Source organism: Halictus rubicundus, chromosome 9, assembly GCF_050948215.1.
Source record: "Halictus rubicundus isolate RS-2024b chromosome 9, iyHalRubi1_principal, whole genome shotgun sequence".
NCBI classification, from domain to species: Eukaryota; Metazoa; Arthropoda; class Insecta; order Hymenoptera; family Halictidae; genus Halictus; species Halictus rubicundus.
In genome coordinates, this window is record NC_135157.1 from 15,942,624 (window position 1) to 15,966,285 (window position 23,662).

At 39.8% G+C, this 23,662-nt stretch overlaps 7 protein-coding genes across 9 annotated transcripts in view; 4 read left to right on the top strand and 3 right to left on the bottom strand.

The window, feature by feature from the left end:
* The window catches only part of Ethr (ecdysis triggering hormone receptor), a 65,935-nt gene extending 65,105 nt beyond the window's left edge, over window positions 1–830 (top strand). The window contains exon 7 of the mRNA XM_076793185.1: window positions 219–830. Coding sequence (XP_076649300.1) covers window positions 219–311 — 93 coding nt within the window. The 3' untranslated portion in view covers window positions 312–830. The remainder of the gene's footprint in view (window positions 1–218) is intronic.
* Window positions 831–1,426: 596 nt separating this feature from the next.
* Window positions 1,427–9,690, bottom strand: LOC143357042 (protein Star). 2 transcript variants are annotated; one of them, XM_076793206.1, is made up of 7 exons: window positions 9,382–9,690; window positions 8,292–8,660; window positions 7,220–7,249; window positions 5,330–5,520; window positions 4,228–4,422; window positions 3,868–4,107; window positions 1,427–3,421 (listed from the first exon to the last, which is right to left on the bottom strand). In XM_076793206.1, exons 2-7 carry the CDS (start codon window positions 8,485–8,487, stop codon window positions 3,254–3,256), a joined length of 1,020 nt encoding a protein of 339 aa, XP_076649321.1. In that variant the 5' UTR covers window positions 8,488–8,660; window positions 9,382–9,690; the 3' UTR covers window positions 1,427–3,253. The 2 variants fall into 2 exon arrangements, with proteins under 2 accessions (XP_076649321.1, XP_076649322.1); XM_076793207.1 differs by lacking the exons at window positions 7,220–7,249; window positions 9,382–9,690.
* A 579-nt stretch (window positions 9,691–10,269) lies between these two features.
* LOC143357034 (tRNA:m(4)X modification enzyme TRM13 homolog) lies at window positions 10,270–11,959 on the top strand. The gene is made up of 5 exons (XM_076793191.1): window positions 10,270–10,505; window positions 10,578–10,771; window positions 10,842–11,267; window positions 11,336–11,564; window positions 11,691–11,959. The coding sequence occupies exons 1-5, from the start codon at window positions 10,333–10,335 to the stop codon at window positions 11,872–11,874; spliced, it is 1,206 nt and encodes a 401-aa protein (XP_076649306.1). The 5' UTR covers window positions 10,270–10,332; the 3' UTR covers window positions 11,875–11,959.
* Window positions 11,960–11,979: 20 nt separating this feature from the next.
* Window positions 11,980–14,602, bottom strand: LOC143357026 (vanin-like protein 1). Of its 2 annotated transcripts, none has more exons than XM_076793169.1 (8): window positions 14,495–14,602; window positions 14,182–14,263; window positions 13,983–14,120; window positions 13,756–13,902; window positions 13,543–13,685; window positions 13,030–13,247; window positions 12,857–12,961; window positions 11,980–12,723 (listed from the first exon to the last, which is right to left on the bottom strand). In XM_076793169.1, exons 2-8 carry the CDS (start codon window positions 14,239–14,241, stop codon window positions 12,044–12,046), a joined length of 1,491 nt encoding a protein of 496 aa, XP_076649284.1. In that variant the 5' UTR covers window positions 14,242–14,263; window positions 14,495–14,602; the 3' UTR covers window positions 11,980–12,043. The 2 variants fall into 2 exon arrangements, with proteins under 2 accessions (XP_076649284.1, XP_076649285.1); XM_076793170.1 differs by having other exon boundaries at window positions 14,491–14,570.
* Window positions 14,603–16,552: 1,950 nt separating this feature from the next.
* Wrm1 (wurmchen 1 transmembrane protein) lies at window positions 16,553–17,712 on the top strand. Its single transcript, XM_076793246.1, has 3 exons — window positions 16,553–16,727; window positions 17,216–17,433; window positions 17,519–17,712. Exons 2-3 carry the CDS (start codon window positions 17,244–17,246, stop codon window positions 17,710–17,712), a joined length of 384 nt encoding a protein of 127 aa, XP_076649361.1. The 5' UTR covers window positions 16,553–16,727; window positions 17,216–17,243.
* Window positions 17,713–17,923: 211 nt separating this feature from the next.
* Wrm2 (wurmchen 2 transmembrane micropeptide) lies at window positions 17,924–18,898 on the top strand. Its single transcript, XM_076793248.1, has one exon. It carries the CDS (start codon window positions 17,936–17,938, stop codon window positions 18,113–18,115), a length of 180 nt encoding a protein of 59 aa, XP_076649363.1. The 5' UTR covers window positions 17,924–17,935; the 3' UTR covers window positions 18,116–18,898.
* A 3,651-nt stretch (window positions 18,899–22,549) lies between these two features.
* Window positions 22,550–23,662, bottom strand: part of LOC143357059 (uncharacterized) — a 55,390-nt gene continuing 54,277 nt past the window's right edge. The window contains exon 5 of the mRNA XM_076793242.1: window positions 22,550–22,982. Coding sequence (XP_076649357.1) covers window positions 22,948–22,982 — 35 coding nt within the window. The 3' untranslated portion in view covers window positions 22,550–22,947. The remainder of the gene's footprint in view (window positions 22,983–23,662) is intronic.

A 23,662-nucleotide genomic window follows, 5' to 3' on the forward strand; every position in this document is an offset into this window, starting at 1 on the left:
GCTCAATAGCCATCTCTGTCCAGTACCATGTTCTTTCTACTTGAAGTGCCCCGAGAGGGCGTGGTCTAGTCGCTCGTAGAGCCCCTCAGAGCCGTGCCCGTGCCTGTCGTAGGCCACCAAACGTATCCTCAGATCCTATACCGCTTGCCAACGTATTAAACCTCTGCGGCCCTCGATTAATATTAATTAACCGAGACTTTTCTGTTACTGTATTTTAGGGGTCAGAGATTCGTTGTTCTTCTGGCGGGGTCGCCGATAGTTTGGACCGACAGAAGCAACACGGTAGTAAGAGGAGAGATTTCAATTCGTGACAGCCAATAGGTGTCCTTCAGCCGAGTCGATGACGACACTTATCGTCAGCCACGTTCGAATTGTCCTTTGATAACGAAAACGAGCGACCATAGCGGCAACCCTTTGCGGGCCAGAGTATCATCTTGGGTTTACTTTTCGAATCATCGCCGGTCATCGCGCCCGCACCGTCATCTCTCTAGCGCACTAATAGCAATCGACTGTGTAGCATCATTCCCCGCAACCACCGGCTAATCCGACACTCGCCTCGAACAAACACACGCGCAAAGAGCCACCGCAACCACAATCATCCGAATGGCAACACTCGGCGGAGTCGGAACCGCAACCGCAATAGTGCCAAGCGAAACGTGAACCGTAAGTATACTTACGCTAGCAGAATCGGATCCGCCAAGTCCGTATCGAAAGCCACAACCACACCCACAGACTGGGTACACGAACACGGTTGAACAAGTGAACACGTCTTCGAATCGATTTCGTGGAATGATCGCGGAACCTCTGCTATCCGAACACTCCTAGCTTCATGAAAAAAACACACATTTTTATAAATATATCAGCCGTAAATTGTTTATACGAAACGCTGCGTATGCATTTTATTACATGTCACTGTTCTTTTCATAAAATAAGGAACACGATAGGGAAAGACAATTCTGTAATTTATGCAATCATATGCCTTTGTTAATTCGGATAATGGAGGTTCTACATTATTCAATAGTCACCGCATGAAACTGCAATGCCATCATCTTTTTATATTTTTATTATTTATTTTTAACTCTTCATGTCCTGAGGGTACCATTCAAGTACCATTTTCCTGAAAATACTGCTACTGTAAAATCCATTACGTAGAGTCTTAAATATTTTCGAAATAAACAACAATTGCAATCTTAATTATTTATTTAGCATTAGCTACAATGATCTTCGGCTGTTCATTACCAGTTTTCGTACAGACGGAAATTATTTGTGATCAGATAGAAGTAAGAATTGCACAATTCGGGACACGAAGTTGTTGACAATTAGCACAGTAATTTCAGTACAATTGAAACGAAGTAGCTTCTCTGGAGTCCATATTTATTCTTGGACCGCAAAGGGTTAACTATAGATCGAGAGTATTCGAAAAAAATCGGCGGGAACAAATGCATTTATTACTATTTTTGTATAATACAAGGCACTGCGTCGATCGTGCACGTTAATACTGTAACACAGTGGAGGGTATATGTTAACAATTCTCACGCGAATAATACAATGAACGCTCAGGAACCAATACTAACAATCATCAATTGAACGCTCTCCTCGCTCCCAATAACGATTGCTGTTACAATAAGTAATTGTGTCACATAATCGCGTTCGATGTCCCTTTCCTATGACCTATAAGAATGGCCGTCCATTTGCCAAATCGATTAACAAAATCACGTTAACAAAAAGTAGAGGAAATTGATAAAATAGTATACAATTTCCAAAACTTCTTCTTCAATTATCAAGGAAATTTGTTCTGAATTTGGAAAGTTAAGCACCAATTGATCTGGTGGTAAAATGTCAACGAAACTGAAAAATAGTTAATCTATTTGTCCAATGAGTGGCTCAAATGACGAACGAAGATGGCTAGTCCGAAAGCTTTAAGTATGTTACTTATTTATCGACGACGGAGAGTATTTTTGTTATCGCTAGACTGCAGAAAATTTGTAAAATACAAGAGAATGTGTATATTGAAACGAGAATGAATTATTTTTACTGCGAGGAATATTGTGGTCCAGGCTCGGGCAACTTTTTCCCCTCTCTCGCTTCACGACTCCCACTCTCAGTATACCGGTTCCCCCACTCCCTTGGTGGGGGGACCCAGGAGTAGGGGAAGGAGTCACCAATGGCTCGTTCCCCCACTCTAATTTCCCTTTCCACCGCGCTATCCCCCACCGCGGCCCGGTCACGTGACACAGTGACTGGCAGAGAGAGGGTAACTCTTTCCCCTCGATTCGTGCTCCCTCCCCTCACTTCTCCCCTCCCCGTCTGTTCTACCAAATGAGAAAAACGCTCCTCGCATTGTACAGTCTTTATAATGGAAGCTCGCACAATGATTCGCAGTCGTCGCTGTCGAGTCTATTCGAAATTTATTGCTCATCAGGTGGCAATAAGTAGCGGGTCGCTTTAATTGTACATTGAATCATTCCAGTAGTTTGTAACGGGTGTACAGTAAACGATGTTCCTCCCTTGTTCGGGATTTAGGCGACGCGGTGGAGCGACTAGTCGGAACGATGGGAAAAACGGCACGAGAGAATTGTAACGAATCGCACGGATTAGCCGAGATGATTTTATCTCGCGGCCTCCATTCGTTTTACTAATTATTTTTAAACCACGCGGAGTTTTATGGAGTACCTACGCACACACACACACAGAGAGAGAGAGAGAGAGAGAGAGAGAGAGAGAGAGAGAGAGAGACACTTTATTTTGTTATGCGAAATGTATGTTCCTTGTAAATATTTTGTAAAATAAAATTATTACTATTAACTAATCCTCTGACGTCCAACACAACATCCCGACGCGATCATTGTTCAACCGCAAATTTGTGCAAAATGCAATTCAGCTGATTAGACTGAAACTGCATAGTTCAAAGGATTGCGATTTTTGAAAATCTGCCATCTCTTTCGGGTTCTACAAATCTTAATACAGTACTTAAACAAACTGTAATGATAGAAATTAATTTTTGAAATCTGAATTTTCTGAAACTGAAATGTCATTTTACTTTTACACGTTCTAACTTAATGTAGTTAGGTTTACGTAAATTGTTTTGGTTGAAATTAATTTTAAAAATAACTGAACAACTTTGTAACTCGCTTATGACCAATATGGCAGTCAACATAAACTGGTACGTAGGACTAGCGACTATAGGAATGCCTGTGCAAACAACGCAGATTAGGAACTAACAAATAAATAATTTCTTTCACTAGCTAAGAGATCATTCTAACGGAACGGTATTCTGTAAATTGTACTTCACGAATATTATATCGTGAGCTAATTTGTCCTTTCTCACGACGAACGAGTAGACGTTGTAGCCTTTTGATTCCATGAAATTGATCAGATCACGTTTGCCATTCTCGACGTGTGAGAACTCCACCGAAAGAGTCTGCAATGTTGCAAAATGCGTTAAAAACATTCCACAAAATGTACACTGAATATTTCCACAATATCTGCCTTAGTTTAGCCACCTCAAAATAAGAAATCAATGAAAATGGCAAGAGGACGTCAGATAGTGACTTAGGTGTGCAAATTAAAATCGCAACATAATTCCAAAATAAAATTCTATTAAATTTCTGTTTTTCAATAGAAAATACTATTTTATATTTCTTTAATTTCTATTACATTTTTATTCGCAAAATAAAATATATTTTCCCATCAAACTTCTCTGTATTTAATAAATTGCTGAACATTTAAGCGAGTCAATTGCATCAGTTTCATAAAATGAGATAATCACGGATATATTGCAGCCCGGAAGAAATGTTTAATCTCCGAGTGCGATGAAATGATGTACGAGATAAATTGCACACCTAACGATCAGAAAAAAAGCCTCACCTCAATATTAATCTCATCGAACGGAATCGTTTTCAACACCTGAAGCTCGTTGCCCTCGATATCGAGGCTAAAATAATTCACGGTGGTGACATTCAGCGCCAGCATGTAGTCGATGAAGGGAATACACTGCACCGAAACGTGCACGCCACTGTGTGCCACGTCTGCCGTGTTCGGCAGATGACTATCGGACGCGTCAGGCTCGTGAAGACGTCCCACGTTCTTCGCCATCAGGAACGAGTTCTGCAAATTGAACGAACATGAAGAACGAGCAACAAAGATTACATAGAGTGTAGAGTGCATGGCGTGTCAGAGTGTTTTCGTAAGTGGGAATAGCTTGCGACAGGCTACGAACTTTCGTACCACCGAGGGATACGGCTGTATCGCGAGACAGGTGGGCGTCAGGTAAGCTCTCCTGTTCTTCAGCAACATTTTGCTGAAGTTCAGCGGATCCGCTTCTACCAGCAAGCCTGTCCAGCGGAGGTACCGTTCCAGGACCAACGTGTTGCTTCGTGTTTCCCCGTCGTAGGCTCCGCATTCCACGAAGAAGCCATTGCTCTGCGCAGAAAAGAGAAATTTGTATAGGCGGAAAACATTCTTTTCAAGGTCTCATTTTTGTAAAATACCGTCGATGTTTCGACTAAAATGAAATCAAAAAGAGCCACATCATTGTGACCTTGGAGTTAAAAAATGAGCGGCCTGGGCAACTTCTTCCCCGCCGTCGCTTCACGACCCCCACTACCAGTGTGCAGCTTCCCCCACCACTGGCCACTTTTATCTCTCTTGAAGACAACCTCCTAGCCCACCACCCCTTCTCCGACACTCCATAGAAGCGTGGTGGGGGGTCTCAGGAGTGGGGAGAGGATTCGCGTGTGGCTCGCGAGCCACGAGTTGCCCAGGCCTGACTTAGAAGACGTGTGTACGTGTGTATTTCCTTTTTTAATGCATTTTTAGCACGAATCGGTGTATTGTGGTCTGAAATTCATACGAATGTCCACTTTACAGGAAGCTCCAGTTTGATTTTTTGGTCGATTACGTTTCATGCACGGAATATCAGTCACGCGACGTCTTCTAGGTAAACCGGGGATCTCTTTAGGGAGCCTAAAAAGCCCCCAATGACCTTAAAATCCTCTTAGCGACTCCACCAGCTTTTAGAGATCCCGTGGTCCTTTCGGTAATCTTGAAATCCTTTTACTCATCCTAGAACCTCTTAGTTAGGGAGGCTGACATACCCTTCTAACGACTTTGAAATCCCTGCTGTACCTCGTCGGAAAAGTACCAGGTGAAAAATTTTAATCTCCTCTCATGAAATCTGTATCGATATATATCTATGTATCTTTTATATGAAAAGACTTTTTTAAATAAAAATATTTTTAATTCACGATTGCTGAGATTGTAAAGATGAGGAATTATTCAACATGTTTATTTCTTTGGGTATATGCACAGCAAGCTGGTTAAAAATTACCTTGTCCTTGAAAATATCCCGAATGGCTTGCGCCTGCCCCATCGACTGGTCCTCCACTTCCGGTTTCTCAAGGTTATAAGACTCGTTCGAATCATACTTCCAGGATATCCAATCCCTTCGGATATCCGTCAGGTATCGATTCCATTCCGGTGAATCTCGCGATAATTTCTTCCCATTGTACCACGGAACGCCTACAATCAAATCACAAACGTATGCTTCGGCAGTCATCGACTGCTCTTAATTGCTATCATGGGCGGCGTGATCTAGCAAGCAGAGCAGCGCGGGCCGCGTCACGTGACACAATTAAATTAGACTCCTCGGGTCATTGGTTCATGCCAAATAGCTTCTTGACATCAGAATCGCCGGACGGGACAAACGATGATTCCTCGGTTAACGTCGGGGAAGTCATGAAATTGCTTTTAAATTTTTATGCTCCTTTTACGGATCCTATCAGCACTGTGGTGCCGATAGTGCTTTGCTCTTTAAGAAACATTGTTAAAGTTTCATTTTCAAGGGACTGTTATTTCCTCTCAAGAATTTTCTCAAAGAAGAATTTTGTCCCAAAGAATTTGCTTAAAGTTAGAGAACAATTTCTCTTAAAGACGTTTTCTTCAGGGACAATTTTTCTCAAAGATTTTCGTAAAGACGTTTTCTTGAAGGACAAGTTTTCTCAAAGACTTTCCTGAAGAGACAGTTTGAAATTTAAGTCCAACAAGAGGTTTAATATTGTCAAAGTAGTAGGTTAAAAAATGCATGAAAATGAAATTGCATGAATCTATGGCTGCCATGAAATCGTCAAAATCGTGGGCAAAAGGGAATAGACAGGGGACAACAGAAAATGTTTATGGAAGTTTGCGCCCTTTTCGAAATGAAGTTTGAGCCACGAATGAAGCATGACAAAAATGTTTTAAATCTTTTCTATATTCCACACGGGCATATACTGCGTTAATCGTCTATGATAACTCCGGCAGATGGACTCGCTTATTGGTATTCGTGACGTGGCATCTGTATATGCATATTCGACTTCATACAGACATGCAACAGGTACGCTATTGGAATTGCAGATAGCATTCGTTATCGACGGTCGGACATGAGAACGAATATCGATATTTGCACAAACTACAATGTTTATGGCTCGAGGAGAAAAAGTGATTTCGAGAAAAATGCTATTCTTTAAAATTCATAATCAGAATCGACGTTTTGCTAAAATAATTGTTAAACTGCGGACGTTTATGCAAATTTAAAATTTTATAGTCGGAGTTATGCAAACTGGAAGTAAGCAGTAAAAATTTTCCCAGTGATCAATAAAATAGATCGATCAATAAAATTTTGTATAATAATTTTTAGAAGCTACAAGTGCATAATTAGTTTTAACAATGTCAGTATTGACTGAAAAAATTGACTAAAATCATTCCTTTCAACTTGTTCGACCCTTGCCTGTGGATTATGACTCATTTATGCTTAAAAGATTAGCATTAGTAAAATAAGAAGAAAAACAACTATCTAATTACGCCATAAGGACAAATTATGCAACACAAATGACGTCACAGAAATAGCATAGCAATGCAACAATAATACACTACTTCCACAAACGACAGCAACGAAAACAAACACGAAAAATGTGCCCAATCTCTATTGTAAATTACGTGATCGTTCTGTCACAGAGTTCTAGGTCAGGAAACGTGAATGCAAAAGTTGGCAAGATTGCATAATCTTGCTACAGTGAGGTGGTCGTATTAGATAGATAAATAAACGCCTTTATTGTATTAGTGTGTACTTGAACTGCACATTAATCGCTTGAACACCACACAGGAAATGACCTTCTCCTTCCTGATAACAAACACTGTTATCGAACGACAAGCATTAAGATGATTAATCGTCTGAACTCACCGAAAGTGAAGTTGTACCACGTACTCAAAACTGCAACAGCAGTAAAAAAAAAATGACGTTATCGATACCGTTCAAGGTTGGCAAAAAATCGATCAAATATCGTCAATATATTACGCCCTGAGTTTCAGTAATTGAAAATTCATTACAGGTGATTTTCATAAATTTTTGACAATTTCCCAAAAAACTGAATTGAGTACACTATCTTCGAAGTCCAGTAATCTTGCATGGTAATATCGCCGACGCTAATTACACTGCGAAAGTAGGCTATCATTGTGTGTACATAACGTAACTTCCTCGCTTATAACACTAAATTAATGCACATGAAATTGTCGTTTATCTCATGGATGAATACTTCGGTGGGAGAAAAATACATTCAACATCGTTTCTATTATCTTACGCACATGCTTTCTGTCGTCCCACAACAGAAATCGATAACACTACTGAATCATTGTTTGATCTATTCCGGCATGCCTTATCAGATAACGCGACTGTGCCTGTACCGTTCGATAAGAACCGTTTTTCCGATTACTCTTTACGAAACATGGTCACAAAGTTCCATGTTTATTTTGAGTGTGTTAACCTTCCCGAAAAAAGAAACTGTAAATAAATAAATAGAGAAATTTGAAATTTTTCGAATGAAATTCGCCATTTTTTGGCCAAAGGAACTGCTACGTCGCGTGCGATCGACAACCTCGTGTGCACCGGCTGCGGTTAACCATGCATTTTCTGGACTTCAAATGGACAAAGAATATCTTTTTCTGTCAGAAATTAACCCTTAAGTGGACCCTCAAAATGTACTTTGAAAATTTAATATTCATCTCTACCGAAATGGTAAATAGAAACATAAGGTAAGGGACTTCATAGAATTAATATAGGCCCAGTAATTGGCACCCCCAAAGAGATAGAGTAGATCATTAATATTTGCACGTTCAATAATAATTAGTATAAATTTAAGTGGGCCCAGTATTCCTCAAATCTTTCTATTTTTCCCATTTCAGTGGTAAACAGATATAATTTCGAGTCCATTTATAAGTTTGCAGCTTTCGATGCTGTGCTAGGAGAATTTACATACCACTTTCGTACACCTTTTGCTGCGCGATATCCATATACGTGTCACGAGTCGGTTGACTCGTCTCGGGCATTGACAGTCGTAGTACCAAGACAATGCCCGTCAGTATAGCTATTAGGCCGAGTATCAAGCACCATTTTCTCCTCCAAAATTCCCGGATATGATAGAGCCAGGCGCGCTCGGTGCTGGACGTACACATTTTTCGAGTGTTACAAGGAGGCAACAGGTCGCCGCTACCTGGCACGTGGCAGCAAACTAAACAGCGAGAGAGGTCGCAACACGTGGGCTAGTCACGTGTTTCCATTGGTACGGGAAGTTTATTCACATCGCCAGTTCCGACTGCTTATTTTCATAATCTTCTTTCTACTCAACCTACATCGGAGAACAGATTCTTTACGCATGACGTCATCCGAAAAATATAGGCGACGCTCTGTGTGCTCCAAAAATCAATACGGAAAGCATTGGGCGTTCAAGTATCACGCATTTGGAGCACTCTGATACCGAGACAATATTCTTTTTCATGAATTGTTAGTAGACCGAGGATATTTATGAAAATACTATTTCTTGTGGAATCTTGTTAAACTTTTCTCTGAGGTTTCAAGAGATCTAATTATTCTGCTGTTCTATTAGAATGCATTTATATCCTCTCACGAAATATAGAAGAGAATATTGTCTATTTTAACATCGCGCAAAAGTGATTTTATTTTCTTTAGTAGTCATTAAACCAACAAAAGTATCTCGGAAAAGGGGATTTAACTGTTTTTTGCGGAGTTGGTACCTGATTTAATATTTAATAAAAAGATGAACGATGATGATTTGATTTTGGAATTTAATATTCCGATCGTATATTCGAAAGAAAATCGTACGAACTTACGCCGGTATTACGAAACATGTAGTTTGTACCCAACGTCAAGCGTCGGACGTAGACGCACAGAAAACAATAGGGTTTGCGATCGATCGATCAGGACAATGTAGCAAACCGATTCGCTGACAAAACCGACACTTTATCAACCAGCGTAAGCAACTTTACCGGTTCTATTCACTGTAACGTAACGGTGCACGCGGCGCTGGTTAATTGTGGAAATATAATTACCAGGAACGAGGACGAATGAAATCTGAGCGCCGCTCTTCGAAATCGGAAGATAATATTGCACTCAACGCCGTGGCACGTGTGCCTTCGAGAGCCAGTTAGCAGGCACGAATTTAAATATAGGTCAAACCGTACCGCGACCTACTGGACGCTGAATATTAATTGATCACGGTTCCGCCTTTGACCATTCAGGTGAGAATCGATCGTGACGCAGAAGGAAAACCGGAAACTTTTCAAAAAACGAGTATCGACGCCGAGGGATTGGCTGTGTGTCGTCCGTTTGACGATGTTTCGATAACTAGCGACCGTGTTGGCTCGCCAGGCCCCATGCGGTGTTCTCTTCTCGTGGTATTGGCTCTCTGATTACGCAAAGCCCATTAATGTGTGCGAGCAGACCGTAAACATGAGCTGCGAGAATATTGATCGGACGAACATGAATTTTTCAATGAGCCGAGACTCGCAAATAAATTTTCGACGTATGATGTAACGTTTGATGTATCGTACAGTAAAACTAAAATACTTTACAGCGTTCAATATTAATAATTTAAAATAATTTTAAGTTCTGTTTTACCGACAACGGATTATTGTCGGTTGAGCAATTTTCTGCGGATTCCTATTTTATTACTGTAGATAAAACAGTTTTCAGACCGTTCCTGTTTTAGCGCTGTAGGTTTCTAGTTTACCGGTAGCGCATATATCGGTTCTCTGTTTTATCGACTACGTAAATATTGATTTAGTCCTTTTTTTAAGTAAAATATTGGGAATTTTTAGTTTGTGGGCTCAAATTGGAAATAAAGGATAAGACTTTGTGATAAGGGTACAATTCGAATGAAATTTATTTTCCCCTAGTGTCTCACTCTGTTTTACCATGTCTCGATGGATTCAAATTCCCTATGGTCATTGTTAGGTTATGTTCAAATTGCTTCAACATTTTAAAACAAGTAAATAGTCGTCATGGGAGAAGAGAATCATTGCATGTATTTTGTAAAACGGAAGAAACGTTATTGTCGAATGACAGTGAGAAAAGGAAACCAATATTGTGGCGAGCATCAGGAGAGTTCACTGGATGCTTCAGTAGATGGAGATGATGGAGCTAAGAGAGTAAAATGCCCACTTGATCCTAGTCAGTAAGTAAATTTCTTCTTGTTCAGAAAACAGCATCTTTCTTCGTACGTATAAAGTGTAAAGACCCTTTACAGTACGTGCTATGAATCACGGTTGTCCAAGCACTTGAAGGTGTGTAATGCTAAGCGATTAATTGACTCACAACCTTCGTTTATAGTCAAAGGAATTAATGTGGACGGAACATATGAGACACCGCAACATGTACCACTCTCTGAGCTGAATCAACTTGTTGTAGACACGGTCGTTGATAAAGTCAAAGCTGCTTACGGTAAGAGTCTAAGCAATATCAGAGTTACTTCACTAAAATGAGCTATTGAAAACCTGTATGTTATTTTCAGAGAAGCTGCCATGCTTCCCGGAGGAAGTGCTGCAACACCAGATTCTTCAAAGCAAAATAAATGATGAATCCTGTGGGAAAGCTGTTAAGAAACACCTTTCACAAAATGCATCCTTGCTCTCTCACTTGGAGCGTGCAGATCTGATGAAAGACAGTACATGCTTCATTGAGTTTGGAGCAGGCAAAGGCAAACTGACTTACTGGCTAGGACAAATAATAAAAGATAGAAAAGACAGTTGCATTCTATTGGTAGATCGCTCTAGTCACAGACACAAGAGTGACAATAAACTCAAAAGTGAACAATCTCCTCTGGTGATACAGAGAATACGAGCTGATATTGCTGACTTGAAACTGAACAGCATCACAGAGATTCAGAAATTTGATTATAAAGTTGGAATTGCTAAACATTTGTGTGGGGTAGCTACAGGTAGTACAATTCCTATACATTATTTGCTGTTTGTCTGCAAGTATTTTAATAAGAATATTATGTTACAGATTTGACTATAAGTTGCCTGCACCGAGCAATGCAAGATAAACCCGTCTGCAACGTAAACGGCATAGTGATTGCATTCTGTTGCCACCACAGATGCGAATACGCGTCGTATGTCGGGAAACATTATCTCGAACAATGCGGATTCACGTTATCGGAATTCCCAATCTTATGTAGCATAGCCAGCTGGGCTACTTGTGGTTCGAACAAGCAACATGATTCAAAAAACACGAGGTAATCGACCACACATTTTTCTGAATTACTTTTTGCCATTGATTGATTACACTGTTCAGCAAACTTTCCACTCTTAATCTCCTTTATTTTTAGTACACTTAAGCTTATGACTTTTTATCATTTCAGATATGCAAAGATCTTGACATCAAGTGAGAGAGAAGCTATCGGCCGCAAAGTGAAGACCCTGTTGAACTGGGGACGCTTGGAATTTTTGAACAGCATTGGATTCGAAAGCAGATTAGTATACTACACTACCACCGATGTGTCTCTCGAGAACATGTGTATTGTGGCTACCAGGAAACAAATATAACCGCAGCGAAATTTTTTAAAAAATATAATTTAATATACATTTAAGTACATGGATATCTCATTTCGATTTCAGGAAGAAAGGTGGCAAGGTCCATTTGTCTTAATACTGTATTACATTTTTTATTTATGCTAAAAGTTTATGTACAGTTCAAGCAATCGTCTAACCGATCTCAAACGATATGGTCATACCAATAATCTCGCGTGTAAATTGCAAAAGCAACAAGATCGTCCTTAGGCGTGTCCACGGCAAGAGTCAAACGCGTTATATTGCCGACCTTTTCTTCAACATAGCTAATATCATCAAACGGAAGCAGCTTCGTGTCCAGAATACTCGGCATCGAATGACTGTTTGACAAATCGTCGTCATACGTTGCGGTAATTTTCACGCTGTTGAACCTAACATCATCTTCCCGAACAATACCGCAAGAAGAAAGGGAGCTGTTGGAGCACTGTGTCAACCCGCATACTCGAATACCGTTTGCGGAATTTGTATCACCGTAATGACGACATCCTTTGTAAACCAACGCTCGGTAGTGGCTCGATGGCGACTGGCTGAGTGTGCTGTTCACATGGAACTCGCAACAGAAACCTGCGTGGCAAAGGGTTTTGTGGAACAGCGGTCCGTTCAAAACAGTGGATTCGTATTGGTCGAATATATCCAGTTTCAGTAGAACCCCGTGAACCGGCGGTGTCCATAGATCGGTCACGTAACATTCGCCCCTGTCCCCCCAGGAACTTTTCCTCCTTTGTACTTGGTTCTCCTTTCTCGGAGCCTTCTTTGGCACCCGAGAGACCAACATTTTCCTGCCGTTGGTGTAGGAAAACGTTGCATTGGCTATTCCATCGCGACCTGAAAGGGGAAAAAGTTAGCTAAATATTTGGACAACAAGATCACTTGACTAAAATGATTAATAGAACTGTAAACCAATTATTTACTGCTAAGGCAGAAAACAAGAAGTCAACAATGCAGCGACTATACACACCTAAATAAATACCGCTTCCCGTGTTGGATCCTGAGGGATTGTTGTAACCAGAGACCAGCAAATTCACGTCCTCAGTAAAGGCCCATCCGAACTGTATTTGAATGGCTGAAAGAACGATCGAACTGCAATTATGGTCCCCTAAAATAACGTGATTAGTCAATAACGCAAATTACCAGTCAGGAATGGTACTTCGGAGAACCAAGCTGTGGTGTATACGAAATCCGTGATTCCTAGATCCCTCGTCATGTTCATACCGGGAGTCGAGAAGATCATATCAAAGCATATGAACGTGCCAAAACGGACGCCGAAATCGGTGTCGAAGGTAGAGATTTTTGATGGATTCTCCACGTCAAGAAGTTTTTCGGCTCCTGTGAGGTTCGTTTTGCGATATCTGTGAGCACCAAAGTAAACTGGCTGAGAAACGTTAGCACTGAGAGAGATAGTTAGCGCTCAGTATACTTCAGTAGTTTAAATCTTTACTGATTTCTGATTTGTATATGTACTCGGATGATCGAGGTTCCACTAAATCGCGAATCAAACAATTACGATCCAAATTGTACCGTGTTTGGTCTCATTTTCATCCGAAAAATGTCACGAATATGTTGGTAAAAGTTTCATCAAAAAGTAATTAAAAACGAAAGAGTATCAAAGAACACAGAATGATCTGCAGTAGCTAATCAACTTACCTGGCAATTATCTGTCCCTTTCGATCAAACACCACATTGGTATTATAATGGTACGCTCTATCAGCGCCTAAAGCCTTCTCAACAAGGTTTATCACAACGTAAATCTTGTTTTCTCTTGCCGCGCACGACAGCAACTTCATTGCCTGCGAAAATCAACAAGTTTAACGGTGGGGGAACTTAAAGAACGATATTGAATCAAAGGGTTGAGCTTACGTCGCTGATGCCCGCACGATTCTGAGTGCATGGGATGTACTTCTCCTCGGCAGTAGGTACGAATGTCGTCCAGGGATCTATTCTCGGTAGGTCAGGGAAGAAGAACGACGTTAAACCGTCCTCCGGGAACACTATGATGTCGGCTCCCTTGTAAAATATGAAATGAAAAGTGAGAACTATCCGAGAAAATAAGAAAATTGCAAGTGGATCAAATAAGGAAGGCTTACCTGCAAACTCGCGTTCTTTATAAACTGCGAGTACAGTTTCGCATTTTCTATCAGAGTTTCCGGGTTGAGCCATACAACTTCCGGCGTGTACTCCACCACAGCGCCGATGTAATAGTCTTTTTTATCTTGCTCTGACACCTGCGAATGTTAAACATTAGGTTTCTGTTCGATTTCTCATTTTCGAAGTATTGTAACATACCTGTTGCGACAGGTGCACGAGAGCTAGCACAACTCCCAAGCAGCTTAAAAGCCCACGCATTGTTAGTCAACTGCTGGGAAATCTGCAAGCAAAACGAACAAATTGTAATTTTCATTCTCTTCTAAATTGTTAAGAATTTTCGCGAAAATATGGTACAGTATTTCTAGTTCTTTGCACAGTATTTATTAATCAAGATTTATCTAAAGAAATATACGTTATATTTTTCCGATATTCCTCGTAGAACATCTGTAGTGAAATAGTTCTAATCGGAGCAGCTATTTAATAAGAATAAAATGCTAATTATTTTACTTGCTTTGCTGAGATTGCGAAGAAAAATCGAACGGTCCGATTTCGGGCTTTTCAATCGCTTATCCAAGTACTATCCGCTCACTGCGGCCGGAAAGAGTATCGGCTTTCGGATATGTGCTTATGTATAAATACGCGCATTATCAGCGCTTGTGGCATTATCATTGAATCATCTAGTTGCTACTGTCTCGAGCATTGCTCGTGTTATAATCAATAATCGCTTGATGTTCGAGATAAGAATATCTTAATTACTTCGCCAGACGTCAAATCACGCGAAATATTACAGCGATATCGATATATCACTATGCATGTGTGCAAGCAAATATCGTTCGATGTACGATATTTCCTAACAATCGGGATTTTCAATCTCGAATGTTTGATGAATCAGTCGCGTAACACTTTTTCGGCTTCTGAGAACCGTTATAAAAATAAAATCAAAAGATCGATATCCAATCAAATATCATGCGTATACAATGTGCAATTGTGTGATTTAATCTAGACATGGTATACTCTGGTACTTATCGCGTTATCATCCGGAAATTGATTACGGATTATAGCAACTTACGTATTTTCTCAAGAGTAAAATGGAGTGGTTGTTCGATTAGAAATGCGACTTACGGAAACTTACAAAGTCCACGATGATCAACGTGGGTCGAGTATATTGTTTTATTATCCAGTTCAGTGTAGACGTCTTTGCGAAAAGATTGATATGAATATTAAACAGCTAAAAATAAGAAATCTATCAATCCATTATCGCGAAGACATAAAACTTAGGCACGTGTGACTCTTTTCAAACCAAAGTTAATTTCGAAATTTTTTCGAATTGTCGTGCCACCTCTTTTACTATCATCGATTACTAGAATCGAAAATTCGATTTACGGAGAATTTTGACGGTCTGACTTGTCACATGACTTATACTACTGAATTTCGTGTCGTCGAATGCTAAACATGTACATATACAACATAGAACAAAATAGAACTAAAATGTAGCATATAAATATACAAAAATATATAAATTATTTATATATACATTATTATTTATATCAGAGAGGAAATGAGAGTGCTCACGCCCGGGATTTTAGTGTCCTCGGTATAGTGCTTGTCCCCTAGTCTAATTTTTAGCCTGGACCAGAATCTGCATCATCTTACCTGCATGATTAGCAGCGGATTCCAAATAATACCAGAGTGGATGCTACTTCTATGTTTTTTTTTTCTTTTTTTTTTTATTATAAAGCTACTTCTATGTTAAAAGAGGGTCTCTATGTAGGTTCTGGTCCAGGCTAAAAAGTAGATGCAGGTTCTGTTCCAGGCTAAATAGATGATGCAGGTTCTGTTCCAGGCTAAAAAGATTAGGCAGGTTATGTTCCAGGCTAAAAAGATGATGCAGGAAAAGTGGGGACACTAAAGCCCCGAGCGTGAGCACTCTCATTTCCTCTCTGTTTATATATTATAAATTAATATGTAAATTATTTTGGGACATTAACTGACTGCTCCCTCTAGCATTAACTCGCGAAACTAATTAGCTAGAAGTTTCAGTATTTCACCGTACGTGGCGCTACCAGTCTCAATCTCCGTTGCTCTGTCGATAACAATTGGCGAACAGTTTGAGCGTTTTGCCGCTACGTGTAATGGCGCTATTTTCAGATTTTCCGGAGCAAATGATTCTTGCCGAAATGTGCACTACATCTTATGGCTGGAGCGGCAAGAATCATTTGCCATTACATTTACCCATTAGAATTATATTTTATTATTTTATCTGCTTCTAGAATTCAATCTATATTTAATAATTAATTACGGAATTTCGAAAGAAGACAAATGCATCTTACTATGTAAAAATTAAGAAATATTTTTGAGATATATAAAGTGTAAGCGCAAGAAGAAGAATAACAAGCAGAATTTTGTAATAATTAGAAGGCATAAAATGTGCCGGGTTTATTGAATGATTTCGGCATTATTGTAGACAATAAACGAATTTCTTTTAGAAGTGTACAACAGGTGCGTTCTATTGTTACATGGAAATGGAACCTAACGCATTCATTTCTCCCACCATATGCCTCGCCCCGCCCAAATACAACTTGCTGTAACAGATTCCAATGCGTCTAGTGATGACTGTAATCCAGTCGAATGCATCGCACTTCTAATACTAAACACCCAGTGCTATTTTACACTTAACACTCGCTGACGCAAATTCCTCTAATATTCAAAATAAGAATTCAAGGAGAAACAGAAATTATTGAACGGTACGTAGCATACGAATACATCAATTTTATTCGCCCATCTGAGATCTTCAGAGAGTTACTACTTTTTACTTTTCAAAGCCTTCATCAACATTTTAACTGCAACCAATTGATTATATTAACTATTCTACTACATAACAATTATCCACGTACAGTAGCTAAAGAATTAAACACACTTTCTCGTAATGTTGACCTCATGCCACGCCTCCGCTTCTCTCAGCGCAGATGACGCCAAATTGCGTCTCTTTTAAACAAATCCTCTTGCAATTTCCAAATTATTCCAACGTCAGTTTCATCTAATAATAATTTAAGAGCATTTGCGTTGCCAAATAAAGTTGCCATCCTTTAAGTACGTAACTCACAAATTTTTAAAAACAATTTGTTTATTAAATATCGGTTCGATTAATCGCCTGTTTCCGGTGAATGAATAAATTCGCAAATTTCTGTAAAAGTTTATGTACATAAGGGAAAACTGTCTTTGTTTTTTTCAGAAGTTACTCAGTCTAAAAATTTATAAAAATGTCCATTCTAGACGAGCGAGAGGATTACCTGAAGAATCCCTTCTTCGTGAAGCACGAGTACGGTGATTTCACGCCATTTTATGTTGCTGTGGCTATCTGTTCTTTCATATTCGTCGTCCTGTGCATTTTGAATATCGGATTTTGCTTCTGTTCTCGTCACAGGGAGTATTGGCAGAGTCCCTTCACTGGTAAGTGAATTTTCAAAGTCTCGCATAATCTTTTCCTATTAACTTCAGCTTCCTTCGATTACTAAAATTTATTCTTACGAAACAGGAAACAGGTGGATACAACCATTGTGGACGGTACTACCACACAAAAGTCCTCCACTGGACATAAGCGAATTAGAACCTGGACGTATACTACAGCCAGAGAAACAGGTTTTGCAGTACCACAATCCCAAATCGCTTGCATCCACTCCACAATCTCAAGAATACATGGAGATGCAAAAGCGAGAGAGTGAAATCTAATCGAATATCAACTAGAGGACCTTAGACACTAGAGCCGATGTTATGCACATGAGGAAACACATGATATTTTGAATGAATGTATTAAGATATCAGTCACAAACATTACGTCTTCGTGAGTGTCAGACCGATTAACACTTTCTATAGCCAAAGTTTCAAAACAGGTGTACCAGATACACAGGGTAAAGCTGTAAAATTGTCGGAGTAGTTTAAGTTAGAAGCCGAGATGGGATTGCACATATTCTGGCCGGCAACCGCTTGCTTGACTCTTTTTGTAGTTTGCATTATAATTGTAATGCTAAAGTATGGTTCGCGGCTCTGCAAATTGCGACATACTGCCGTGCCGTCTGACCAGGAATGGGAAGGGAAAGCGTACTCCAGAAAACTTTCAGTTTCCATGGCGTGAAACCAACGAGTGTCGCCGCATGTTTTCATCCGCAGTTTTCATTGTATAGAGTAACTAATCAAAACTTGAATCTCGAGGAGTGTACAGGATGTTCCACGCGGCTGGGACAAGCTGTATACATTTACAGCTCGGCGCAAAGATACGTAAGATACGAGTATTTTATTTGACGCAAAAATGCGTCGTCTATAGCAAATGAAAATTTTTTATTCGATTTTGAAGATATAGCTTGTCCCAGTTGCTGAAACACCCTGTATATACTCCATGTCTATACATAACAGTTTACGGAACATTTCTAAATGTTTGAACAATTAGTATTACTCGATCTTAGTAGCATAGATGCCACCAGCAATTGACGAATTATTAGACTGCGAATTTTATACGTAAAAATGACTAGGTGCAATTTAAAATATTTTCAACTTATTAAGATTATTGGAAAAAGAGAATGTCTATCGAGCACAGAGATCCACAGTCTACACATTATATATGACTTTTATATAACACTTTTGTACGTGTAGGATAAGTAGTACATTTATTCCGTCCAGAGGTGAAGTCCTCGTCAAGATCTGTATTAACTCCTGCCGTGAAGTGCCAGTAGGCTGATTTAAATATATATATACAAATATATTTATAACTTCGTTCGTATTCTATGGAAAGAGATACGAAAAATTCGTCCAATTTTTTAATATTTGATACTGTTTACGTAACAACACTTTTATCGCCGAATTTTTGTAATTTTGATAAATGTTTTTTTGATAAATAAATGTGCCTGTCTTTATACAGAAACCCTGCGAATTTTATGCTATTTCACATGAACGATTCCCATATAACAAGCTTCAATTAAGAGAAATGAATTCCCTCCAAGAATGGGTTAATTGGGTTAATTCGCCAGGTCAGGATCCCGTATTTAGATCAACAGAAGCTGTCGGTCGTTTTGTATATAATATTTAGTTTTTATTGACAACATTGGATTTTTATTACATGTGTAACGGTTACACAATTATTTAATAAGTAAGTAGATACATTATACAATTTCTGCGCTCAGTAATAACGTCAGCTTGTAAATAAATCGCTGACGATTTCCCACGAACTACGAGATATTTGATTTAGGAAATGTTTATTTGATTCGATTGCCTAGCCAACTAAAACCTCAGCTTTACTTTCTATCAAGACATCTTCCCGTATCCTTTGATTAACCAATTACCGTCGCGCCTTCGTTTCTTTTTTTTTTTTTTTGTTTTTGATCTGATGCAAAGAAAAAGACTCCCACAGGAGAGATAGTTCTTCCTCGCGATGATCCCACTAACGAATTTCAACTATTTAACAGGATCGAATGATCGGAGAAACTTTTGCAACGGCGGCGCGACCGTTGCAAACGCTTTTTGATTATAGACTGTGTATAATTGTTACGAGCGAAGCGATTACGTTTCGACTTCCAAAACTGAGAACAATTTGAATCGCTCGCCCGCGTTCGAAAGACGGTTAACATGTAATCGGTCGCGTTTAATCATTCTTCTATCGTTACAATCTGCTATGTTACAATGCAGTTAAAACACGGAGAACTTCCATCGAGTTCCACACAGAGAGAGGTGAAGCACAGGTTTATTAATTACGCTTAATAGACGTTTAATGATAGCAATTAGAAGAGACCATAGAACGTAGACAATGCTAACCTTAGCCTATCGATAGATTCGTTTTACTTTTTTTTCTTTTACCATTGTTTCATTTTAATACGTAATGATGATATGGTGTTACATATGTAATCTAGCCTACGATCGACCAATCACCACAGCATCCTCGTATCACGAGAGAAACCAATACAGGACGCTCCAATTACAATGGCCACCCGCTATCTTTGCTGTTTTTCAAAATACATGGGAGACAGAGTTGTTTTTTACGCCTCAAGGCCACAAATACAGTCGAGCGAAAGTGCAACTGAACATCGGTCACACTGTACAACCGCAATCTTTGCATTTTTTGCAAATTTTTCATCCGTTATTCAAGATGGCGAAGACAGATTAGGTGAACGCGTCAATTGGAACGGCCTGTAGATACTCGGACGCGTCGTGCAAGGTCGACGTGTCAGAATCTGTACCAGCTGACCTTATTCATCGAATTTTGCTCTGTATACATCTAGACTTAAAAACAAATACAATCTTGTATCCGGGGAAAGGGTTTGATTTCTATAGTTTCAATGGAACGCCTCGTGAGGCCGCGACCTAATTCGTCCCCGATTAGGCACCTGGCTCCACGAGAAACGCTTGAGACTCTGCGTTATGTTAATTTGATTTTCATGCTCATTCGGCTTTCGTTATTAGTTTACGATTTTCCATTCAGAGATAATACGAGACACATATAACAACTGTATACATTGACGTTTCTTAGAGTTCTTTTCATTTTCTCATTCTCCTCTTAAGGATTACACGTCTTGTCGAGAAGGATCGTTGGCATAATTTCAGAGAAATGGTATTAATTATCGAATCGTGCTTATCATGTAATGCAGCGGTTCCCAAACTTAGGTACAACATTCTCCGAGGAAAACCCGTTTCAACGACAGGATTTGTAAACTGGGATTGTTGCAAAATGTGCCTAATTCATCTCGTTATTACATGTCGTTTCACAGGAGTTCGTTTAATTTGTACAGCCGATTGAACTTCGTCGTTGAAACTGCGGTCGGGTGTCGCAGAAAAATCCGGAAAGTTTGGAAACCGTTGATAGAAGACATAGTTAACATCGAACACTGTATATGTATTACTTATAAGAGAGGATATATACAGTCGATTATAAAACTCAGGGCGCGCGGATGCGAAATGCTTATTGTACAAGGTACAAGAAGAAACACTGGAATGGTTTAGTGAAATTAGCGGATCGACGGTTAAATGAAATATTAATTGGAACACATCAGTCTCATTGTAAAAACAAGCTGTTAACTAATCGTTAATAGAGTTCTTTTCCTCATTAACCCTCGAATGGCGTGACTTGTTTTACAAATGTTCCATTATCCGATAGAACTTTTCAATAGAAAGATCAACGTTGATCTTAAAGAAGCAGGTTCAAAAATACAGAATGGTTGCCATGAAATCATAAAAAATACAAATTGTAGAAATGAATGCATCAGTAATGCTGAGGCCGCAGCCACAGTTTCTTTGGAATCGCGAAATTTCTTCTTGCGTTGGAGCGCACGCTGCATTCTACAACGGACCGTATCTCTGTCCACAAACATTGTACCTGGTTTTAAGTGTAAACACAGCTAGGAGTCAAAACATGGGTGAGCTGAACAGAGTAGTCAGCCTGAACGGAAATCGTACGACAGGAGTGTGCGCGCTTCTAAAAACTAACGGAATTCGATGAACTGAACGCGCCGGCCATCGACGCCATATCTCTTTTTCTCATTTCAGCCGGAGGAAGACAAAGTTAACGGACACCTTTATTATTTTTTTTTTTTTTTCGAAAAAACAACAGAGACCCTTTCCTTTTCATCTGTCGACATCTCGAGAGAAAGATAAACGCTATATAATAATCTAATCGGGGATCGCTACGCCACGACAAATCGTACTACGGTGGTGGAATTGCGAATGGACTCTCTGAACGATGCATAACAGCCGGGAGAAAAGAATGTTCGTACACCCGATCTCCTGTTTATCGTTGATACCAATTCCAGTGCGACGCTACATTAAAAATTATTTACATCGAAAACTGTTTCGCAGAGTTCGATCGGGTATAAGAAATTTTTACGGTAGTGTTAAGCTGAGAATATTGTCAATTCGAAGCAACGGTGTACGAACATTTGTTCCCGCCGCTGTGCATTGCACCAGCGAGAATATCTTTCGTACAGAACCTCAACGGCAGTCATTTCGCGTTCGTTCTTGAACTAGGGGTTCTTTTCCATTGTATCGTCAAGGCAGTAGCATAGTAAATTAACGAATCGTTTTAAATGCTACCGGGTCAATGTTTGTCGTATCGCTCGTATATATATATACACTTGAGGCGCAGCCGAGGGCCAGGGACCGGCATAAATGTTAATATCGAAATGCACACAACCATTTAATTAACGGTTTGAGTCGTGAAACAGTCTTTGTGAAAACTTTTCCAGGGACTGTTCTCTTCAGTGAAACTGATGGGACAACAGTTTTCCCTCGATCGAATAATTTTACAAAATCATGCTACGTCCTGGCCCCCGTCTGTGCCCGAAGACACTTGTTCTCGATCGAATTAATTCCTCGAACGAGCAGGTATAATGCACGGTAACTACGAGAGGGTGGAAGGCGGAGGATAATCGATAATTAATGACTATGCCGCTGCGTCGAGGATACGGTTTCGCAATGTTCATACGGAAATTGGTACGCAGTAATTTTAACGCCGATGGAGCGGTTAAGCGGCGCATTATCGGCCACAGTTATTCGATGTGGCGCGTCCTCCGATTAACAATTTTTGCGCCGTGTGATATTCCGCGAACTATAACGACGCGCCCGGTCGATAACTGTTACCGACGATCGGCCGTGTACCGACAACGACGCTCTCCGAAATCCCGAATATTCGTCCCACCGTTAATTTCGAGCGTTCATTAACAGCGTTTGGAGAAAATCGTTTTTCGTTTTCGAATCGTGCGGCCGCTGCCGCTCAACTCTGCAAATACCGCAGATGTTTTTGCTCGTTCCTTACGCTCACGCTAGACATTAGTTTCTTGTATGTTTTTCTTTTTCGCGGTTTCTTTTTTGCTTAGTCGAAAAATTAGAGTTTCACATCGAAAAGACAGGATTGTGTTTTCGTTGCCTGGTTGCCGAAACAGAACGTCCGGACACCACCTCGTGTGATCGATCGACGACTCTCCCGGCTTACTGTTTTCCCGACTTTTTGTTCGATCGTTCACCTGAAACAGATTACGCACAGTGATTATGTTCGCACGATCAGGAATTCGAATATAGATGCCCCACATAGGAAAGGTCGATAAAACAGATGTTCAACCCTGCCGAAGGCAACCTGGCGTGCAGACGCCTTCGTGTAGGCAACCAAAATGCACAGATGACTTTGGACGGCTTTAGTATTAAAGAGTTTATGTACGAATTTTTATTTTGACATCGTAGACAGGTGTAACAGCTCCTAAAGAATTGATTTAATTATTGCAGTAACAAAAGAGCAGTATGTATTTATAGTTTTTCACAGAACTGAAGATTTTAATGTAGGATCCAGATTCCTGAGGAAAATACTACCAATATTTTAAAAAATCCTCGTCCAGAAAGGGTAAAAAAAGAGTTGATTGTTTAATAGCAATATGTCAACACTGAAAATTGAATTTTAGCATACGTTTTGGCAAATCCGGACTACGGAAAAATGTGAATAAAAAAAATAACTGGAAACAAAATTTGTACAAATTTCTGAAATCTAAAGATCCTTCTTACTTTTTAGGAGCTTCCCGTTCAAGTATAATAAAGAAAAAATTGGTGATAAAGGGGATACGTATTGATGATATAATTTTGCATTTTCGCTTATGATGCAAATGGTACAGCAGTGGTCTATTGCTCGTGCACATTGTACCCAGCGCGAACGACG